At 43.1% G+C, this 16,885-nt stretch overlaps 1 protein-coding gene across 1 annotated transcript in view; it reads left to right on the top strand.

Moving 5' to 3' along the window:
* Positions 1-2,082: 2,082 nt before the first annotated feature.
* LOC124612772 (bis(5'-nucleosyl)-tetraphosphatase [asymmetrical]) overlaps positions 2,083-16,885 on the top strand; it is a 55,326-nt gene continuing 40,523 nt past the window's right edge. The window contains exons 1-2 of the mRNA XM_047141166.1: positions 2,083-2,270; positions 2,377-2,562. Of these exons, the coding sequence (XP_046997122.1) occupies positions 2,448-2,562 (115 nt within the window). The 5' untranslated portion in view covers positions 2,083-2,270; positions 2,377-2,447. The remainder of the gene's footprint in view (positions 2,271-2,376; positions 2,563-16,885) is intronic.

The raw sequence follows: 16,885 nt of genomic DNA, 5'->3' as shown, positions 1-16,885 counted from the left end.
GAGACTGGTTTGATGCAGCTCTCCATGCTACTCTATCCTGTGCAAGCTTCTTCATCTCCCAGTACCTACTGCAACCTACATCCTTTTGAATCTGCTTAGTGCATTCATCTCTTGGTCTCCTTCTACGATTTTTACCTTCCACGCTGCCCTCCAATACTAAATTGGTGATCCCTTGATGCCTCAGAACATGTCCTACCAACCGATCCCTTCTTCTAGTCAAGTTGTGCCGGAAACTTCTCTTCTCCGCAGTCCTATTCAATACCTTCTCACTAGTTATGTAATCTATCCATCTAATCTTCAGCATTCTTCTGTAGCACCACATTTCGAAGGCTTCTATTCTCTTCTTGTCCAAACTATTTATCGTCCATGTTTCACTTCCATACATTCCGGTTTTCATGGGTACTATGCACGTTTTCACCGCTGAATGATCGTGTGAACACTACTAAGTGGACCTCCTCCTTTAAATTTTCCATTGTCGTGTACGACATATGTACATAATTTCTTTGTGACGAGAGAGGTGGAGCGTGATCTCATGTCACCTTTAGTAAAATTACCGTTATCGGCTAGATAAAAAAAAACACTCTTACCTTTTGGAGGTGTCCAAACCTATGGATAAATAAAGCTACTACTAATAATACTACTGCAGTACATTAACATGTGACAAGTCGCTTCTTTGCAATAATTCTCAGACCCATTTCCTCTTTTTCTTTTTTTCTTTCCCTGCTGTAGCTAATAAATTTCGTCACACTTTTCCTTTTGTGTATCATTCTTAACCTTCCCAAACCACTGTGCCTTTGATGTCTACAATACTGGAAATACTATTGATGATGTGAGAGTCTCTTCAATATATCAAAGGGTAGACTGACTAGTATCACAGTCTAATAAATACAGTCACGACGCTCTCTGGTGTCAAAGTTGTTACCGTTTGATAGCTGGAGCGACACTAGCGCTTCAAGCGACTAGAGACTGGTCAGTCACATGCGTCGTAAGGATAATGTTCGTTTTTAATTATTTTCTACTTAATTAACGAAATATTTATCATAACTGTGCATTCCATGCGTTGGTAAATTACCAAGAGGCATGATTATCGTGAAATACATGTAAAACCAGCATAATCACACTGAATTAATGACATAAGCTACAACTTAATCACGAAAAAATACTTTCCAATATATGTGTATTTGCACCTTACTCCGCTGAAAGCAAGAGAATATTAACAATTGTTTCATGTGAAGCCTATTTTTTTGTTGTTGACTATTGTTATTATCACAGGCGCTCTGCTTGACACTTTAAATGTATTTTGTGAATTCTAATGAGTCACCCGTTCTTACACTTCACTCGGCTTTCCAATACATGAATAATTTTGTAAATGTAATTATTTTTGCTTCAAAAGCGAATTTGTTGAAGAGTCTTACCATTTGTAGCTCAATTGTGGAACTGGTTTGTTCTGTGTTGGGAAACTGTTTTATTGTTTTTGATGGTTTAGTATCACGCTTGTGTCGTTTTCTCTTAAGATACAGCTGCGGTGGCTTATTTCGTACATTAATTAATGTAAGTATTACATTCCATATAGGATTCCCAAGATCCAAATCGGTGAGCTGGTTGAAAATGTAGCGAACGGAACTCCACTTTTCTGGCTAGATATACAAAGACTTTCTGCAAAAGGTCAGGTCTTACGGTGTTTACTAGCGATTTTTTTTGTTATTAAAGGAAAAAGACATTATTCGGTAAATAATCGTGTACATGGCGAAACTGTGCTGTAAACTATCGTTTCGAAAATTCCAGGGTCCTCAGGAAACTAATGAATAACAAATGTGGTGTCATGTTGCAGTTGCTGTTATTGTCGATTTTTATCGCACTACATAATGATTCCCTGTCATAACAACTATTAGACAGATCGGTATAAACGTTAGCATTAGCACTCACCAGATAGCGTTTTCAGAAGTGTGCTGGCTAGCCGCTCGGGGCCCTGCTGTCGCTGCAGGTAACAAAATCGAGAGGAGAGTCGCGACTGTTATAGACTGTGGTAGTATTGTCAAATAACTTTTTCATCGTGACTCTGAAATGCAATAAGTTGTTTAACCGACATAAATTATTTTCGAATGTGCATGCCCGCACCACTACATCCATGATAACACGCCGAAGTTGAAAGTGATAAAATATGAAATTCTCTCACTATTCACATAAATCGATATCTATCGAATTACAATTGACATTTGGTCTGTTTATAGAAAAAAAAAAAAGCAAAGGTGTTTGTAAACAGTGTACAGGTGATTTGTTTTAGCTGGATTTAGCTTAAGGGTGTGTAATACAGTTGTGTGTGTGTAGCATATAATTTGGTTTATGTAGTGAATGATTAGTGTTTCCTTTTTGCAGGTTCATGACTAGAAGTTGGAGAAGCGAAGGATAGAAAACCGACGAAATAATTCGTTTCTAACCACAAGGAAATGCCTCGAAGTGTCCGTGCAGCCGGTTTTGTAATTTTTAGGTACATCAGCAGTAAAATTGAGTACCTATTACTACAGGCGTCATATGGGGAGCATCATTGGACACCTCCAAAAGGTAAGAGTGATTTTTATCTAGCCGATAACGCTAATTTTACTAAAGGTGACATGAGATCACGCTCCACCTCTCTCGTCACAAAGAAATTATGTACGTATGTCGTGTACGACAATGGAAAATTTAAAGGAGGTGGTCCACTTAGTAGCGTTCACACGATCATTCAGCGGTGGAAACGTGCATAGTACCCATGAAAACCGGAATAGGCAATGGTTATTAGCTATGTAGCTCTATTGTTTTGCATATTTGTCACAACGTATGCGAGAATTCTTCACATGCTACTAGTCATTTCCTTTCCTGTGCCACTTTCAAATAGTGATGGAAAATAAAATCCTGTCAGCTTTGCTATAAGCCCTAACTTCTCCCGTATTATCTTTGCAACCGTCATGTGAAATGTTTGCTGGTGGCAGTATAATCATTGTGCAGCTGGCCTCAAATGCCGGTTTTCTAAATTTTTCTCACCAGGACCTCGTGAAAAAAATGTTCATCTTCCCTCCAGGGATTCCATTGTGAGATCCCATAGCATCTCTATAATAGTTGCTTGCCGAGGGAACCAACTGTTATCACATCTAGCAGCATGCCTCTGAATAGCTTCAATGTAGTCCTTTGACCTGACCTGACCTGACCTGGCAGAGATCCCAAACACTCAAGCAGTACTCAACAAAAGGTCACAATAGAGTTATATATGTTGTGTCCTCTGCAGCTGAGCTATAGTTCCCCAAAATGCTCCTACTGAAAGAAAGTCAACCATTCACATTCCCTTCAACCAACCTGAAATGCTTGTTCCATTTCATATTGCTCTTAAACGTTTGGCGTGGGTATTTGACTGACACACCGTTTCATGCAGCACTCTTCTAATGGTGTATTTGAATGTTGTGGAATTGTTTTCTCCCCACATCTGCATTAACTTAATTTTTCTTCACTTGTAGCAAGCTTCGTTTTATCACACCAACTAGCAATTTTGTCTAAGTTGTTTTATGTCCTCCTACATTCACTCAGCCATGGCACCTTACTGTACAGCACAACATCATTAGCAAGCAACTGTAGACTGCAGCTCACCCTGTTTTTCAGATCACTTATGTACATAGAAAATAGGAATATGCCTGTCACACTTCCCTGGAGCACTCGTAACAATACCCTTCTGTCTGATGTATACACTCGCCATCAAGGACAACATGCTGGGTTCTGTTACTTAAGAAGTCTTCACTCACACACTTGGGAAACGAATCTGTATGCACAGACCTTCACCAACAGTCTGCATGGGGCACTGTGTCAAATGATTACCAGAAATCTAGGGATGTGAAATTTGCGTGTGCTCTTCATTCGTGGTCCACAGGATATCATATAAGAAAAGGGTAATCTGAGTTCTATACAAGCAATGCTTTCTAAATTCATGTTGATTTGTGGACAGAAGCTTTCTTGTCTCAATGAAATGTAATACGTTTGCACTTGAAATGTTTTCAAGGATTCTGCAACCAACTTATGTTAAGGACTTGTATGTGACTATGTGCATCCGTGCTTTTTCCTTCGTTGTGCACTGGAGTCACCTGCACTTATTTCCAGCTGCTTGGGACTTTGCAAAGGGCAAGAGATTTGTGATAAATGCAAGCTAAGTAAGGGGCGAATGCCGCAGAGTAATCTCTGTAACACCAAATTGGAATTCTGTCTGGACCTGGCAACTTACCTTTTTTCAACTCTTTCAGTTGCTTCTCTAACCCAGGGATGCCTATTTCTATGTCCTCTATTCAGCAGTCCGTGTGCCAGTATGTCTCCATGATTATTCTGTGTGAATGATTTCTTAAATGTGAAATTTAAAGCTTCCCACTTTCTGTTTACTGTCTTCTAATGCCACCCCAGACTAGTTGACAAATGATGTGATAGAAGCCTTTGACCTACCTAGTGATTTTAAGGACGAGCAAAGTTTCCACTTCTTGATAAGATCTTTTGCTAAGATATAATGGTGGAAGCTGTTGTGTACTTCTTGCATTGATCTTCTTACTGATGCATGATTTTCTATTAACTTTTGCCTGTCACCATTTGCACTTTCTATCAGTCTGTTGGTAGGGAGGAGGGGGGTGGAAAAAAAAGAAAAGGCAAACAGAAAATAGCAGCATCAAATGTTCTTATGACCTGTAATCTATGCAAGTATTGCCTGCTATCATGAATTTAAATGTAAGCATTCCTTACAGGTTTATGGGCTAACCAGAGGCAAGTGTTGCATTAATTTATTGTTGAATGCTGATAACACTTGGCTATTCAGTATGTTGTGTCAAAGAGTATTGTAGAAAATACTGCCTTAACCAACCTAACCATTTGTTTTAGGCACTTAATTTATATGTGATAGTGTTTGTTGTTCGTAACATAAGTTAGTCTAGGGACCAATGACCTCAGCAATTTGGTCCCTTAGGAATTCACACACATTTGAACATTCTTTCATCTAGTGTTGTGGTCATATATGTCTCAGTTGGAAATGACTGAGCAATGTTGTTTGAAAACTCTAAAGCTGAAGAAAGACGTTTTTGGCTATAAATGTATTGGACTGCCAAAATAATCTCATCACCAATTATATAGAGAATTATAACTATTCTTTCCCCCATAAAATTACAAAATTATCATATCTGCTGGCAGCAGGTTGAACATTACTTCAACCTCACTAATTGAAATTGTACACTCAAGACTACAGTATACTGGAATATAAATGTAAAACAAATTAAGAAACAGACAAATTCATTGTGAAATGAGATTCCCAAGGAAGAAGGGTGCCACTAATTCTTTCACCAGAAATTTTGCTAATCAGTGGAAAAAAGTCAAGCTAGATGAACCAGTAACATTTATTAGGTAATTACTTTTGAGAAAACAAACATGTCGTGGTACTGTTAAGTTGCCATTGTTAGCACTTCATTAGATATGCTATAAAAATAATGCCAGTCATTGAGGATGGAAAGACACGTGCATTGTGTCAAAATTGGTAATGGATGATACCCTTCTGCTAAGCGCACACATCAACAGCTGCTCATCTGCTGAGTTTGTGCCTCCGTGTGAATACCAAAGCATCCATTACCGCCAGTCAGCTTTGACCTGTGATGTCATCAAAATGGTGGGCACTGCCATTTCACACTTACACAGCGTGTCATCCAAGACGTCACACACTAAGCACATGAAGAAAAACATTATTATGACATCACCTATAATCCAATTAATTCAAGAAAGAGTATCAGTCTAGCAGGACACCCACAGGAATTTGGGGTTTTGGACAGGACAAAGTGAACAACGTACCTGCTAACAATACACAGTAAAAAAAAAAAAAGTAGCAAAAATTCACAAAAATCTGGTATCGAAAATGTTACATGTTCAGCTCAAACGAACCCCACGATACCATGAAAGTGAAAAACACTCTAAAGGCTGGTATCAAAAAGTTCACTTGACATGTATCCTGTATAGCTGAACCAAAGCCCACAATGCCAACAAACCAAAACTCCCATGTCTAAACTATTATCAAAAACCCAACCTGAGCAAAATAACTGCAAAACACACCATGATACCCACATATCAACTAATAGTTACGAACTTCAGTCAACAACTCAGCACACAAAATCATAAAAATTTGCCCCAAAATCAGTTTCCACTCCAACATATCAAAGAAAATTATGCACATAAACACCCCTCCCCCTCTTCCTTTCCTCCCCCAACCACTAGATTTAACTTACAAACTTCGGGCTGTATAGTTTACCAACAAATTTCAACACTGCAATTGACAATAGTTTTCAGGCAAACTCTTCCTTCAACAGAGCTCATAAAGTTGAGACTCTATAGTATTAGCACCATTAGCACCAGCCCCCATTACATAATTTTAAAATTCTGCACACTTGATTCATCATTTAATGTTGAGAACCCCTGCTCCCTAAAGAAAATTAATCTAAAATAACAGTAGAGCCCTCTACACTGTATTGCTCAATTAATCCAACCAAAACCTATTTTGTCTGCCTACCTGCCACCACACTGAAAAATCACATCAGTAAACGTAGCCAGCTGGGGGGGGGGGGGGGGGGGGATGATGCCGCCCACAACCAGACTCCAATAACACCACTACCCCTCCCATATTATTTAGCTTTTCCAAACACAGACTTGTCAGTTTCCGCACCTAATCCTGCACCCAACACCCCTCAAAACAATCCTCTATACTTCATAAACTCAGAATGAACCTCCAGACATATTGCTAAAGTCCATCTCATGGGTACAAAACCCTGTCAAAGATAATAAGTCAGCAGAACACTATACTACTTATCCCTTGTTAGACTCAGCCACTTCAATTAATTTCATTACTTCACCCCACTGTTGATCCTTCATACATTCCACCACAAGGCCAAATAACTGCTGAGATTTAAATGTCGTGTCCATGTTGTCACCCATGGTGGCATCTTATGTACGACTGGCAAATTTTGTTGTTAAGGTACATAACTAGTAACAAATGATAAACAAAAATTAAATTTCCAACCATTAACAACAAGATAACATACCATTTCCAAAGCTGAAAACAAATCAGTAGTGAACAACAATAAAATGACTCTGACAAGCCAGCAAAAATAGACTTCTAGAGTAGGGAATAATATAACAGCACTTAGTCTGTTAGCTTCACTAACATCACTGAAGTACAACTCCTAAAGATAGACATTCAGCAATAGTGTGCCACCACAGAAAACAAAATGCCATCTCCAAACATGATGCATATTAGATACATGGTTTAAACATAGCATAGCTATGTCACAGAGCAGAGTCATGCCATATTATGTACTCCCTGCATTTACTTTTATTTATTTATGGTATCCTCTTTCTTCCTAGAATTTCTTTTTGATGATTGCTTCCTCTACGATCTTTGTGTCATATTTACTTCACTTGTGCTCCTCTTGTTTGTCACTTCTCAAATGCCCTTCTAAATTGTTAAATTTCCAGATATCGTGTGTTACATGCGTTTAATTGTTAGCATTCAGCTCATTCTGTCTGTATATATCTCCTTTGGCATGGGCTCCTGAATACCATTCCTGTGCAATCCTCTCTATATTATGTTAAGGTGCTCAAATTTGTATTTTTTGTGTATCTGTAAACCTACTGTCATCCAGTTAACTCATTAGATTTTTATTGTAGCTGTCTGCAGATAGGTAGCTGCTGCTGTTCCATTTATAAATTTTAGAAGTACGTATTAGTGGTTGCATGTGAAATGAAATTTCTTTATTTAAATATCGCATCACTGATTCCAAATAGATAGTAAGTAATAATGGAAACAACATGTAGATAATCATATCAGAAAAGCGGATTTCGGTCACTGTCCTTATGATGTATGATGTGGATGATATCCACTAAACTTTGAAGCTAGCACACTAACTGGAAATTGTTGTTGTTGTTGTTGTTGTACCTCCCAGTACCTACTGCAACCTACATCCTTCTGAATCTGTTTAGTGTATTCGTCTATTGGTCTCCCTCTATGATTTTTACCCTCTACGTTGCCCTCCATTACTAATTTGGTGATCCCTTGATGCCTCAGAACATGTCCTACCAACCGATCCCTTCTTCTAGTCAAGTTGTGCCACAAATTTCTCTTCTCTCCAATTCTGTTCAGCACCTCCTCATTAGTTATGTGATCTATCCATCTTATTTTCAGCATTCTTCTGTAGCACCACATTTCGAAAGCTTCTATTCTCTTTTTCTCTAAACTATTTATTGTCCATATTTCACTTTGATACATGGCTACACTCCATTAAAATACTTTCAGAAATGACTTCCTGACACTTAATTCTATACTTGATGTTAACAAATTTCTCTTTTTCAGAAACGCTTTCCTTGCCATTGCTAGTCTACATTTTATATCCTCTCTACTTCGACCATCATCAGTTATTTTGCTCCCCAAATAGCAAAACTCATTTACTACTTTAAGCGTCTCATTTCCTGATCTAATTCCCGCAGCATCACCCGATTTAATTCGACTACATTCCATTATCCTCGTTTTGCTTTTGTTGATGTTCATTTTGTTTCCTCCTCTCAAGACACTGTTCATTCCTTTCGCTGCTCTTCCAGGTCCTTTGCTGTCTCTGACAGAATTACAATGTCATTGGCGAACCTCAGAGTTTTTATTTCTTCTTCATGGATTTTAATTCCTACTCTGAATTTTTCTTTTGTTTCCTTTATTGCTTGCTCAATATACAGGGAGAGGCTGCAACCCTGTCTCACTTCTTTCCCAACCACTGCTTCCCTTTTGTGCCCCCCCGACTCTTATAACTGCCACCTGGTTTCTGTACAAATTGTAAATAGCCTTTCGCTCCCTGTATTTTACCCCTGCCACCTTCAGAATTTGAAACAGAGTATTCCAACCAACATTGTCAAAAGCTTTCTCTAAGTCTACAAATGCTAGAAACATAGGTTTGCCTTTCCGTAATCTATTTTCTAAGATAAGTCGTAGGGTCAGTATTGCCTCACGTGTTCCAACATTTCTATGGAATCCAAACTGATCTTCCCCAAAGTCGGCTTCTGCCAGTTTGAAATTTGTCTGTAAAGAATTCGTGTTAGTATTTTGCAGCCATGACTTATTAAACTGAAAGTTCAGTTATTTTCACATCTGTCAACACCTGCTTTCTTTGGAATTGGAATTATCATATTCTTCTTGAAGTCTGAGGCTATTTCACCTCTCTCATACATCTTGCTCACTAGATGGTAGAGTTTTGTTACGCCTCGCTCTCCCAAGGCTGTCAGTAGTTCTAATGGAATGTTGTCTACTCCCGGGGCCTTATTTCGACTTAGGTCTTTCAGTGCTCTGTCAAACTCTTCACGCAGTGTCGTATCTCCTATTTCATCTTCATCTACATTCTCTTCCATTTCTATAATATTGTCCTCAAGAACGTCACCCTTGTATAGACCGTCTATATACTCCTTCCACCTTTCTGCTTTCCCTTCTTTGCTTAGAACTGGGTTTCCATCTGAGCTCTTGATATTCATACAAGTGGTTCTCTTTTCTCCAAAGGTCTCTTTAATTTACCTGTAGGCAGTGTCTATCTTACCCCTAGTGATGTGCACCTCTACATCCGTACATTTGTCCTCTAGTCATCCCTGCTTAGCCATTTTGCACTTCCTGTCGATCTCATTTTTGAGACGTTTGTATTCCTTTTTGCCTGCTTCATTTACTGCATTTTTGTATTTTCTCCTTTCATCAGTTAAATTCAATATCTCTTTTGTTACCCAAGGATTTCTATTAGCCCTCGTCTTTTTACCTACTTGATCCTCTGCTGCCTTCACTATTTCGTCTTTCCAAGCTACCCATTCTCTTCCACTGTATTTATTTCCCCCATTCTTGTCAGTCGTTCCCTAATGCTGTCCCTGAAGCTTTCTACAACCTCTGGTTCTTTCAGTTTATCAGGTTCCATCTCCTCAACTTCCCACCATTTTGCAGTTTCTTCAGTTTTAATCTACAGTTCGCAACCAATAGATTGTGGTCAGAGTCCACATCTGCCTCTGGAAATGTCTTACGATTTATAACTTGGTTCCTGAATATTTGTCTTACCATTATATAATATATCTGAGACCTTCCAGTATCTCCAGGCTTCTTTCATGTATACAACCTTCTTTCATGATTCTTGAACCAAGTGTTAGCTATGATTTAAGTTATGCTCTGTGCAAAATTCTACCAGGTGGCTTCTTCTTTCATTCCTTACTCCTATTCCATATTCACCCACTACATTTCCTTCTCTTCATTTTCCTACCGTAGAGTTCCAATCATCCATGACACTTAAATTTTTGATTCCCTTCACTATCTGAATAATTTCTTTTATCTTATCATACATCAATCTCTTCGTCATCTGCGGAGCTAGTTGGCATTTAAACATTTACTACTGTGGTAGGCGTGGGCTTCGTATCTATCTTGGCCACAATAATGCGTTCATTATGCTGTTTGTTGTAGCTTACCTGCATTCCTATTTTCCTTAAACCTACTCCTCCATTACCCCTGTTTGATTTTGTGTTTATAACCCTGTATTCACCCAACCAGAAGTCTTGTTCCTTCTGCCACTGAACTTCACTAATTCCCACTATATCTAACTTTAACCGATCTATTTCCTTTTTAAATTTTCTAACCTACCTGCCCGATTAAGGGATCTGACATTCTACGCTCCAGTCCGTAGAATGCCACTTTTCTTTCTCCTGATAACAACGTCCTTCCGGAGATCCGAATGGGGGACTATTTTACCTCCGGAATATTTTACCCAAGAGGACGCCATCATCATTTAACCATACAATAAAGCTGCCCCTTTTCAGGAACCACATGTTTGTCTGGCCTCTCAACAGATACCCCTCCATTGTGGTTGCACCTACGGTACGGCTATCTGTATCGCTGAGACGTGCAAGCCTCCCCACCAACGGCAAGGTCCGTGGTTCATGGGGTATGCTGAAAATTATTATATTACATAAAGTTTGAAAGTATTTTCTGCCTTGTTATACTGAAAAATTCTATACTACTGCAAAAAATGTTAGCTAGGAAAGGATTAGCAATATTAGTGCCATATATAAACAATAACACAATGATATTATTGCCATAGTCCACAGCATTTATAATCACTTGGTTGTAGCAAAATGTTTCCTGTCATATAACATGACATCACTAGTTTTTGTATGTACCGCTGTGCTTGTATGAAGAAGTTATTCAGGATGCCATATATTGTCACACGTTTTGACATTTAACTCACTGCGTGAAGTATCTGAGCGAACTCCAGTCCTTTATTATATTTTCCAGCAATTATGTTCCCATTCCTGCTGTTATAATAACTGATAGTGTTTTCGTTTCATCAAGGGTATACATACGGACCACAAGCCCCGAAGCCGTGTTTGTATTGAGGAGGAGGAGTAGCATTCAAATCCCCATCCTGCCTCCATGTTTATGTCTCTGGTTTCCCTAAATAGCTTAAACTATGGCTTACATTGAAAACAAAAGCAAGTGGGTAATTAGTCTCTTGAGAGTGTCATCCAGATCTTGTCATTGATTGTCACAGATTTCTGGTGGCTGGCAGCACTCAGGTACAATTGGTTGAGGTGGTTTTCTAAAGCATTTACAGTACCTTTTTCTGTCTAAGAACCACATTGTAACACCAAGCAAAACTAGATATAGAGGGGTGGAAATGGTGCTAGGTAGTGTTATAATTAACATATTTTTTTACTGGTGACAATCAATGTGTGTAAAAGAGTGATCCAGACTGATTTGTTCTTTTTCATGGGGAACTGTCATGACAGCGCACCTACAGAGGTAAGTAGGGTAAATACAGCACAAATGGTTTCAAATAAACATTGAATTTGTTTTCCAACTGTGTGGACAGTTTAAAAGACCATGATAATATCACACTGGGAGCAATTCACTACCAGCTAAAGATACGCAATAAGTTTGAGGGACCAGGGTATAGTCATAGCAGACTAAGGTAATAATTGATAGCATAGGCATGGGCTATAGTCTGCTATTACCAACAGGAAGGAATACAGGTGACTGTAATGCAATCACAGTGCGTGGACACAAGGGTTTAATGAACTCACGTAGCATGACGGCTATCTCACATTCAGACCCATTTGTTTGAATCATTAAGTCTGAGCACAAATAAATCTTCTACATCTACATTTATACTCCGCAAGCCACCCAACGGTGTGTGGCGGAGGGCATTTTACATGCCACTGTCATTACCTCCCTTTCCGGTTCCAGTTGCGTATGGTTTGCGGGAAGAACGACTGCCGGAAAGCCTCCGTGCACACTTGAATCTCTCTAATTTTACATTCATGATCTCTTCGGGAGGTGTAAGTAGGGGGAAGCACTATATTCAATACCTCATCCAGAAACGCACCCTCTCGAAACCTGGACAGCAAGCTACACCACAATGCAGAGCGCCTCTCTCGCAAGTCTGTCACTTGAGTTTGCTAAACATCTCCGTAACACTATCACGGTTACCAAATAACCCTGTGACGAAATGCACCACTCTTCTTTGGATCTTCTCTATCTCCTCCGTCAACCCGATCTGGTACGGATCCCACACTGATGAGCAATACTCAAGTATAGGTCGAACGAGTGTTTTGTAAGCCACCTCCTTTGTTGATGGACTACATTTTCTAAGGACTCTCCCAATGAATCTCAACCTGGCAACCGCCTTACCAACAATTAATTTTATATGATCATTCCACTTCAAATCATTCCGTACGCATACTCCCAGCTATTTTACAGAAGTAACTGCTACCAGTGTTTGTTCTGCTATCATATAATCATACAATAAAGGATCCTTCTTTCTATGTATTCGTAATACATTACATTTGTCTGTGTTAAGGGTCAGTCGCCACTCCCTGCACCAAGTGCCTATTCGCTGCAGATCATCCTGCATTTCGCTGCAATTTTTTAATGCTGCAACTTCTCTATATACTACAGCATCATCCGCGAAGAGCCGCATGGAACTTCTGACACTTCCCCCCTGCGGGTTCGGGGGTAAGAATAGGCCCGCGGTATTCCTGCCTGTCGTAAGAGGCGACTAAAAGGAGTCTCAAACGTTTTGGCCTTAATGTGATGGTCCCCATTCGGGTTTGACCTCCATTTTTCCAAATTCCACAGAAGTACGAGCCTTTTGGGGAAGGACACCTTATGTGGTGCGCCATCAGTCCTCTGTGCCCTACGACCTTGGCACTCTTGATCGTCTTGGCGTCGCCCCTGCACCCTCCATCCCTCATTTTGGGCATAGACGCCTGCTGTATTGTGTAAGTACCGCCCTTAGTGCGTCACCACCAGCACCCACGATCACTATGGACTACCCATGGCACCCGAAATCCAGCACGGTAGCCAGCCCGTTGTGGTGGGGTCGTCATGTACCCTCTAGGTTGTAGCCCCCTGACAACACAGGGATCGTACTGCCGATGCCTGAGCTGACTCCTCCCCACGTAAGCCACGGAGTAGATGCTCGTCTCTCTGGGGCATCAGGACTCCCGGCAACGGCCATCCTGCCAGGTGGCCTTTGCTGTGGCTGGGTGGCGCCCGTGGGGAGAGCCCCTGGTCGGAGTGGGTGGCATCGGGGCGGATGCCCCGCAGTGAAGCGGGTGAAATCTCAATCTGGTGGTCGCCCGACCGCCAATGTCTCTAAGCGTGGTAAGGTGGAATTTAACGCTGTGACGTATAACCCGAAGTCGTTCCCTTCCCTAGCCACACCATGGGAGGAACGTAGGGCTGCAGACAGACAGGAGCCGTATTCGCCACGATACCTTGTATGCAGCAGAACTGATGGGGATTCGTTTTTGGGGACTAAGCCTCTTTTCTTCGTGCACAATCTCGAAGATAAGTTTGGGGAAGTGGCGTCTCTTTCCAAAATGAGGAGCGGGGCCATTTTGATACAAGCAGCTTCATCTGCGCAGTCCCAGGCATTACTCGCCTGTGGGAAGCTCGGTGACATCCCTGTTACTGTCACTCCCCATAAGTCCTTAAATTTGGTCCAGGGGATTATTTTTCATAAAGATCTTCTGCTACAGTCTGATGACGAGCTACGTGAGAACCTGGCACGACGAGGTGTACACTTTGTCCGTCGTGTCTTTAGGGGGCCAAAGGATAATAGGGTCGCTACCGGTGCTTTCATCCTGGCCTTTGAGGGCGAGTGCTTGCCTGAGAAAGTCAAGGTCATGATATACCGGTGCGATGTCAAGCCCTATGTCCCGCCCCCCTATGCGATGCTTCCAGTGCTGGAAATTCGGACACATGTCCTCCAGGTGCACTTCCAGCCCCACGTGTCGTGATTGTGGACGACCTCCACATCCTAATGCTCCATGTGCTCCGCCTCCCACCTGCGTTAACTGTGGGGAGCATCATTCTCCCTGCTCACCGGACTGTGCAGTCTATCAACGAGAGCGGAAGATACAAGAAATTAAGACCTTGGACCATTTAAGTTACCAAGAGGCAAAGAAGAAATTAGAACGACTCAACCCCACTCCTATGTTGAGGAGTTACGCTACCGTCACACTGCCGCCACCAGCTCCTGCACAGACTCCCTTCTCTGTTGGCCCACAGAGAAATCAAGTAACGTCTGCCCCACCGCTGGGACAGGCCGCTCTCTCTTCCACTGCTCCCAAAACACCGAGGTGGGAGCAGTGCGCCCCAAGCAACCGGGGACGTTGGTCCCCACCTCTCAGCCGGAGCGGCGACGGCCCTCTCCGGCTCCTCAGCCGGGGAAGCGACAGCTCCCTCCGGCTGCTCAGCCGGAGACGCAACAGCCTCCTCCGGCCTCACTTGTTCGGAAGGGATCCCTTGGGGGCGTCCCTTCCACGGACTTCCCCAGTGTCTCACAAGACACTAGCCAGTGGCTGAAAAAGCCACCAGCTGCTGGTCGAAGGGCTTCACGCTCTTCCTCTGTTCCTGACAATGCGTCAGGACAGCCCTCCCAGCATGCCAACCCTCCTCCCAAAGACAAGAGAGAGAAGAGGAAGCTCTCCAAGAAGGATAAGGACCCAGTGGTTCCCGCACCAACGCTCCCTGTCAGCTCAGCCTCTGAGGACGAGGTCGAGCTCTTTGCGTCCCCTGATGACCTGGATCTCGCCGTCTCCTCAGAAACGATGGCTGTAGTGACGTCCGTCGCTCAGTCGGTGGCAGCATGTGACCCTGCCAAGTAATTTGCCTTTTCTGTGCCTGAATGCCCCTACCGGACACGCTTTGTACAATCCTCCAGTGGAATTGTGGCGGTTATTTTAGCCATCTCCCTGAGCTACGGCAGCTTCTAAGCCTGACACCTGCTTTCTGCATTGCCCTACAGGAAACCTGGTTCCCGACAATGCGGACCCCTGTCCTTCGTGGATACAGGGGTTATTACTGCAGCTGTAGCACTTACAATTGTGTGTCAGGTGAAGCCTGCGTGTATGTCCTTACCTCTGTATATAGTGCTCCTGTGCCCCTTGAAACATCATTGGAAGCTGTGGCTGTACGTGTAAGGACTACCCAGGACATAACCGTCTGCAGTGTTTATCTCCCTCCAGGTGGTACAGTCTCCCTGACCGACTTGGCTGCACTTGTCGCCCAACTCCCCACGCCATTTCTTCTCCTGGGGGATTTTAACGCCCACAATCCCCTGTGGGGTGGAACGAAGGTTACTGGCCGAGGCAGAGAGGTCGAGAATCTCATCTCCCAACTCGACCTCTGCCTCTTAAACACTGGCGCCGCCACACATTTCAGTGTGGCGCATGGCACGTTCTCGGCCATAGATCTGTCATTGTGCAGCCCAGGGCTTGTATCATCGGTCCACTGGAGAGTCCACGAGGACTTGTGTGGTAGTGACCATTTTCCGATCTTCCTTTCACTACCACAGCGTCGCTCCCTTGCGCGCTCGCCTAGATGAGCATTTAGCAAGGCAAACTGGGACACGTTCTCCTCTGCTGCCACTGTTGACTCTCTCCCCCATGGTACCATCGATGTGGCGGTTGAGACACTGACTGCAGCAATTGTTTCCGCTGCGGAACGTACCATTCCTCGTTCGTTAGGGTGCCCCCAGCGAAAGTCGGTGCCTTGGTGGTCTCCAGAGGTCGCTGACGCCATTAAAGAACGTCGGCGGGCTCTTCAGCGACATAAGTGGTACCCGTCTTTGGAGAACCTCATTTTTTTCAAACGTCTCCGTGCTCAGGCACGGCGGCTCATCAAACGGCGGAAACAGGAGTGCTGGGAGAGGTACGTTTCCACCATTGGTTCCCGTACTTCACCCTCCCAGGTGTGGATGAAGATTCGGCGCCTCTTTGGATTGCAGCACTCTACAGGTGTCGCAGGGCTTACCATCAACGGGGCGGTATCCACCGATGCTGATGCAATCACCGAGCATTTCGCTCAGCACTATGTTCGGGCCTCTGCGTCGGGGAATTACCCACCCGCGTTTCGCGCGCTCAAATGCCGGGAGGAAGGCAAACGGCTTTCCTTTGCTTCTCGCCACCCTGAGGCGTATAACGCCCCATTTAGTTTGTGGGAACTGCAGAGCGCCCTGGCACAGTGCCCCGATACAGCCTCTGGGCCAGATGGCGTCCACAATCAGATGCTCAAACACCTTTCCCCGGACTGTCAGCGGTGTGTTCTTGCCATCTTCAACCGCATATGGGGCGATGGTGTCTTTCCGTCGCAGTGGCGGGAGAGTACCGTCATTCCGGTGCTGAAGCCTGGTAAGGACCCACTTAATGTGGATAGCTATCGGCCCATCAGCTTGACAAATACTCTGTGTAAGCTCTTGGAACGCATGGTGAGTCGACGGCTGTGTTGGCTACTCGAGACTCGGGGTCTTCTGGCTCCGTGCCAGAGCGGCTTCCGTCAGGGCCG

Source organism: Schistocerca americana, chromosome 4 (assembly GCF_021461395.2).
Source record: "Schistocerca americana isolate TAMUIC-IGC-003095 chromosome 4, iqSchAmer2.1, whole genome shotgun sequence".
In the NCBI taxonomy this organism is placed as follows: Eukaryota; Metazoa; Arthropoda; class Insecta; order Orthoptera; family Acrididae; genus Schistocerca; species Schistocerca americana.
Note: the sequence above shows the minus strand (reverse complement) of the source record. Positions and strands in the feature narration are given on the sequence as shown.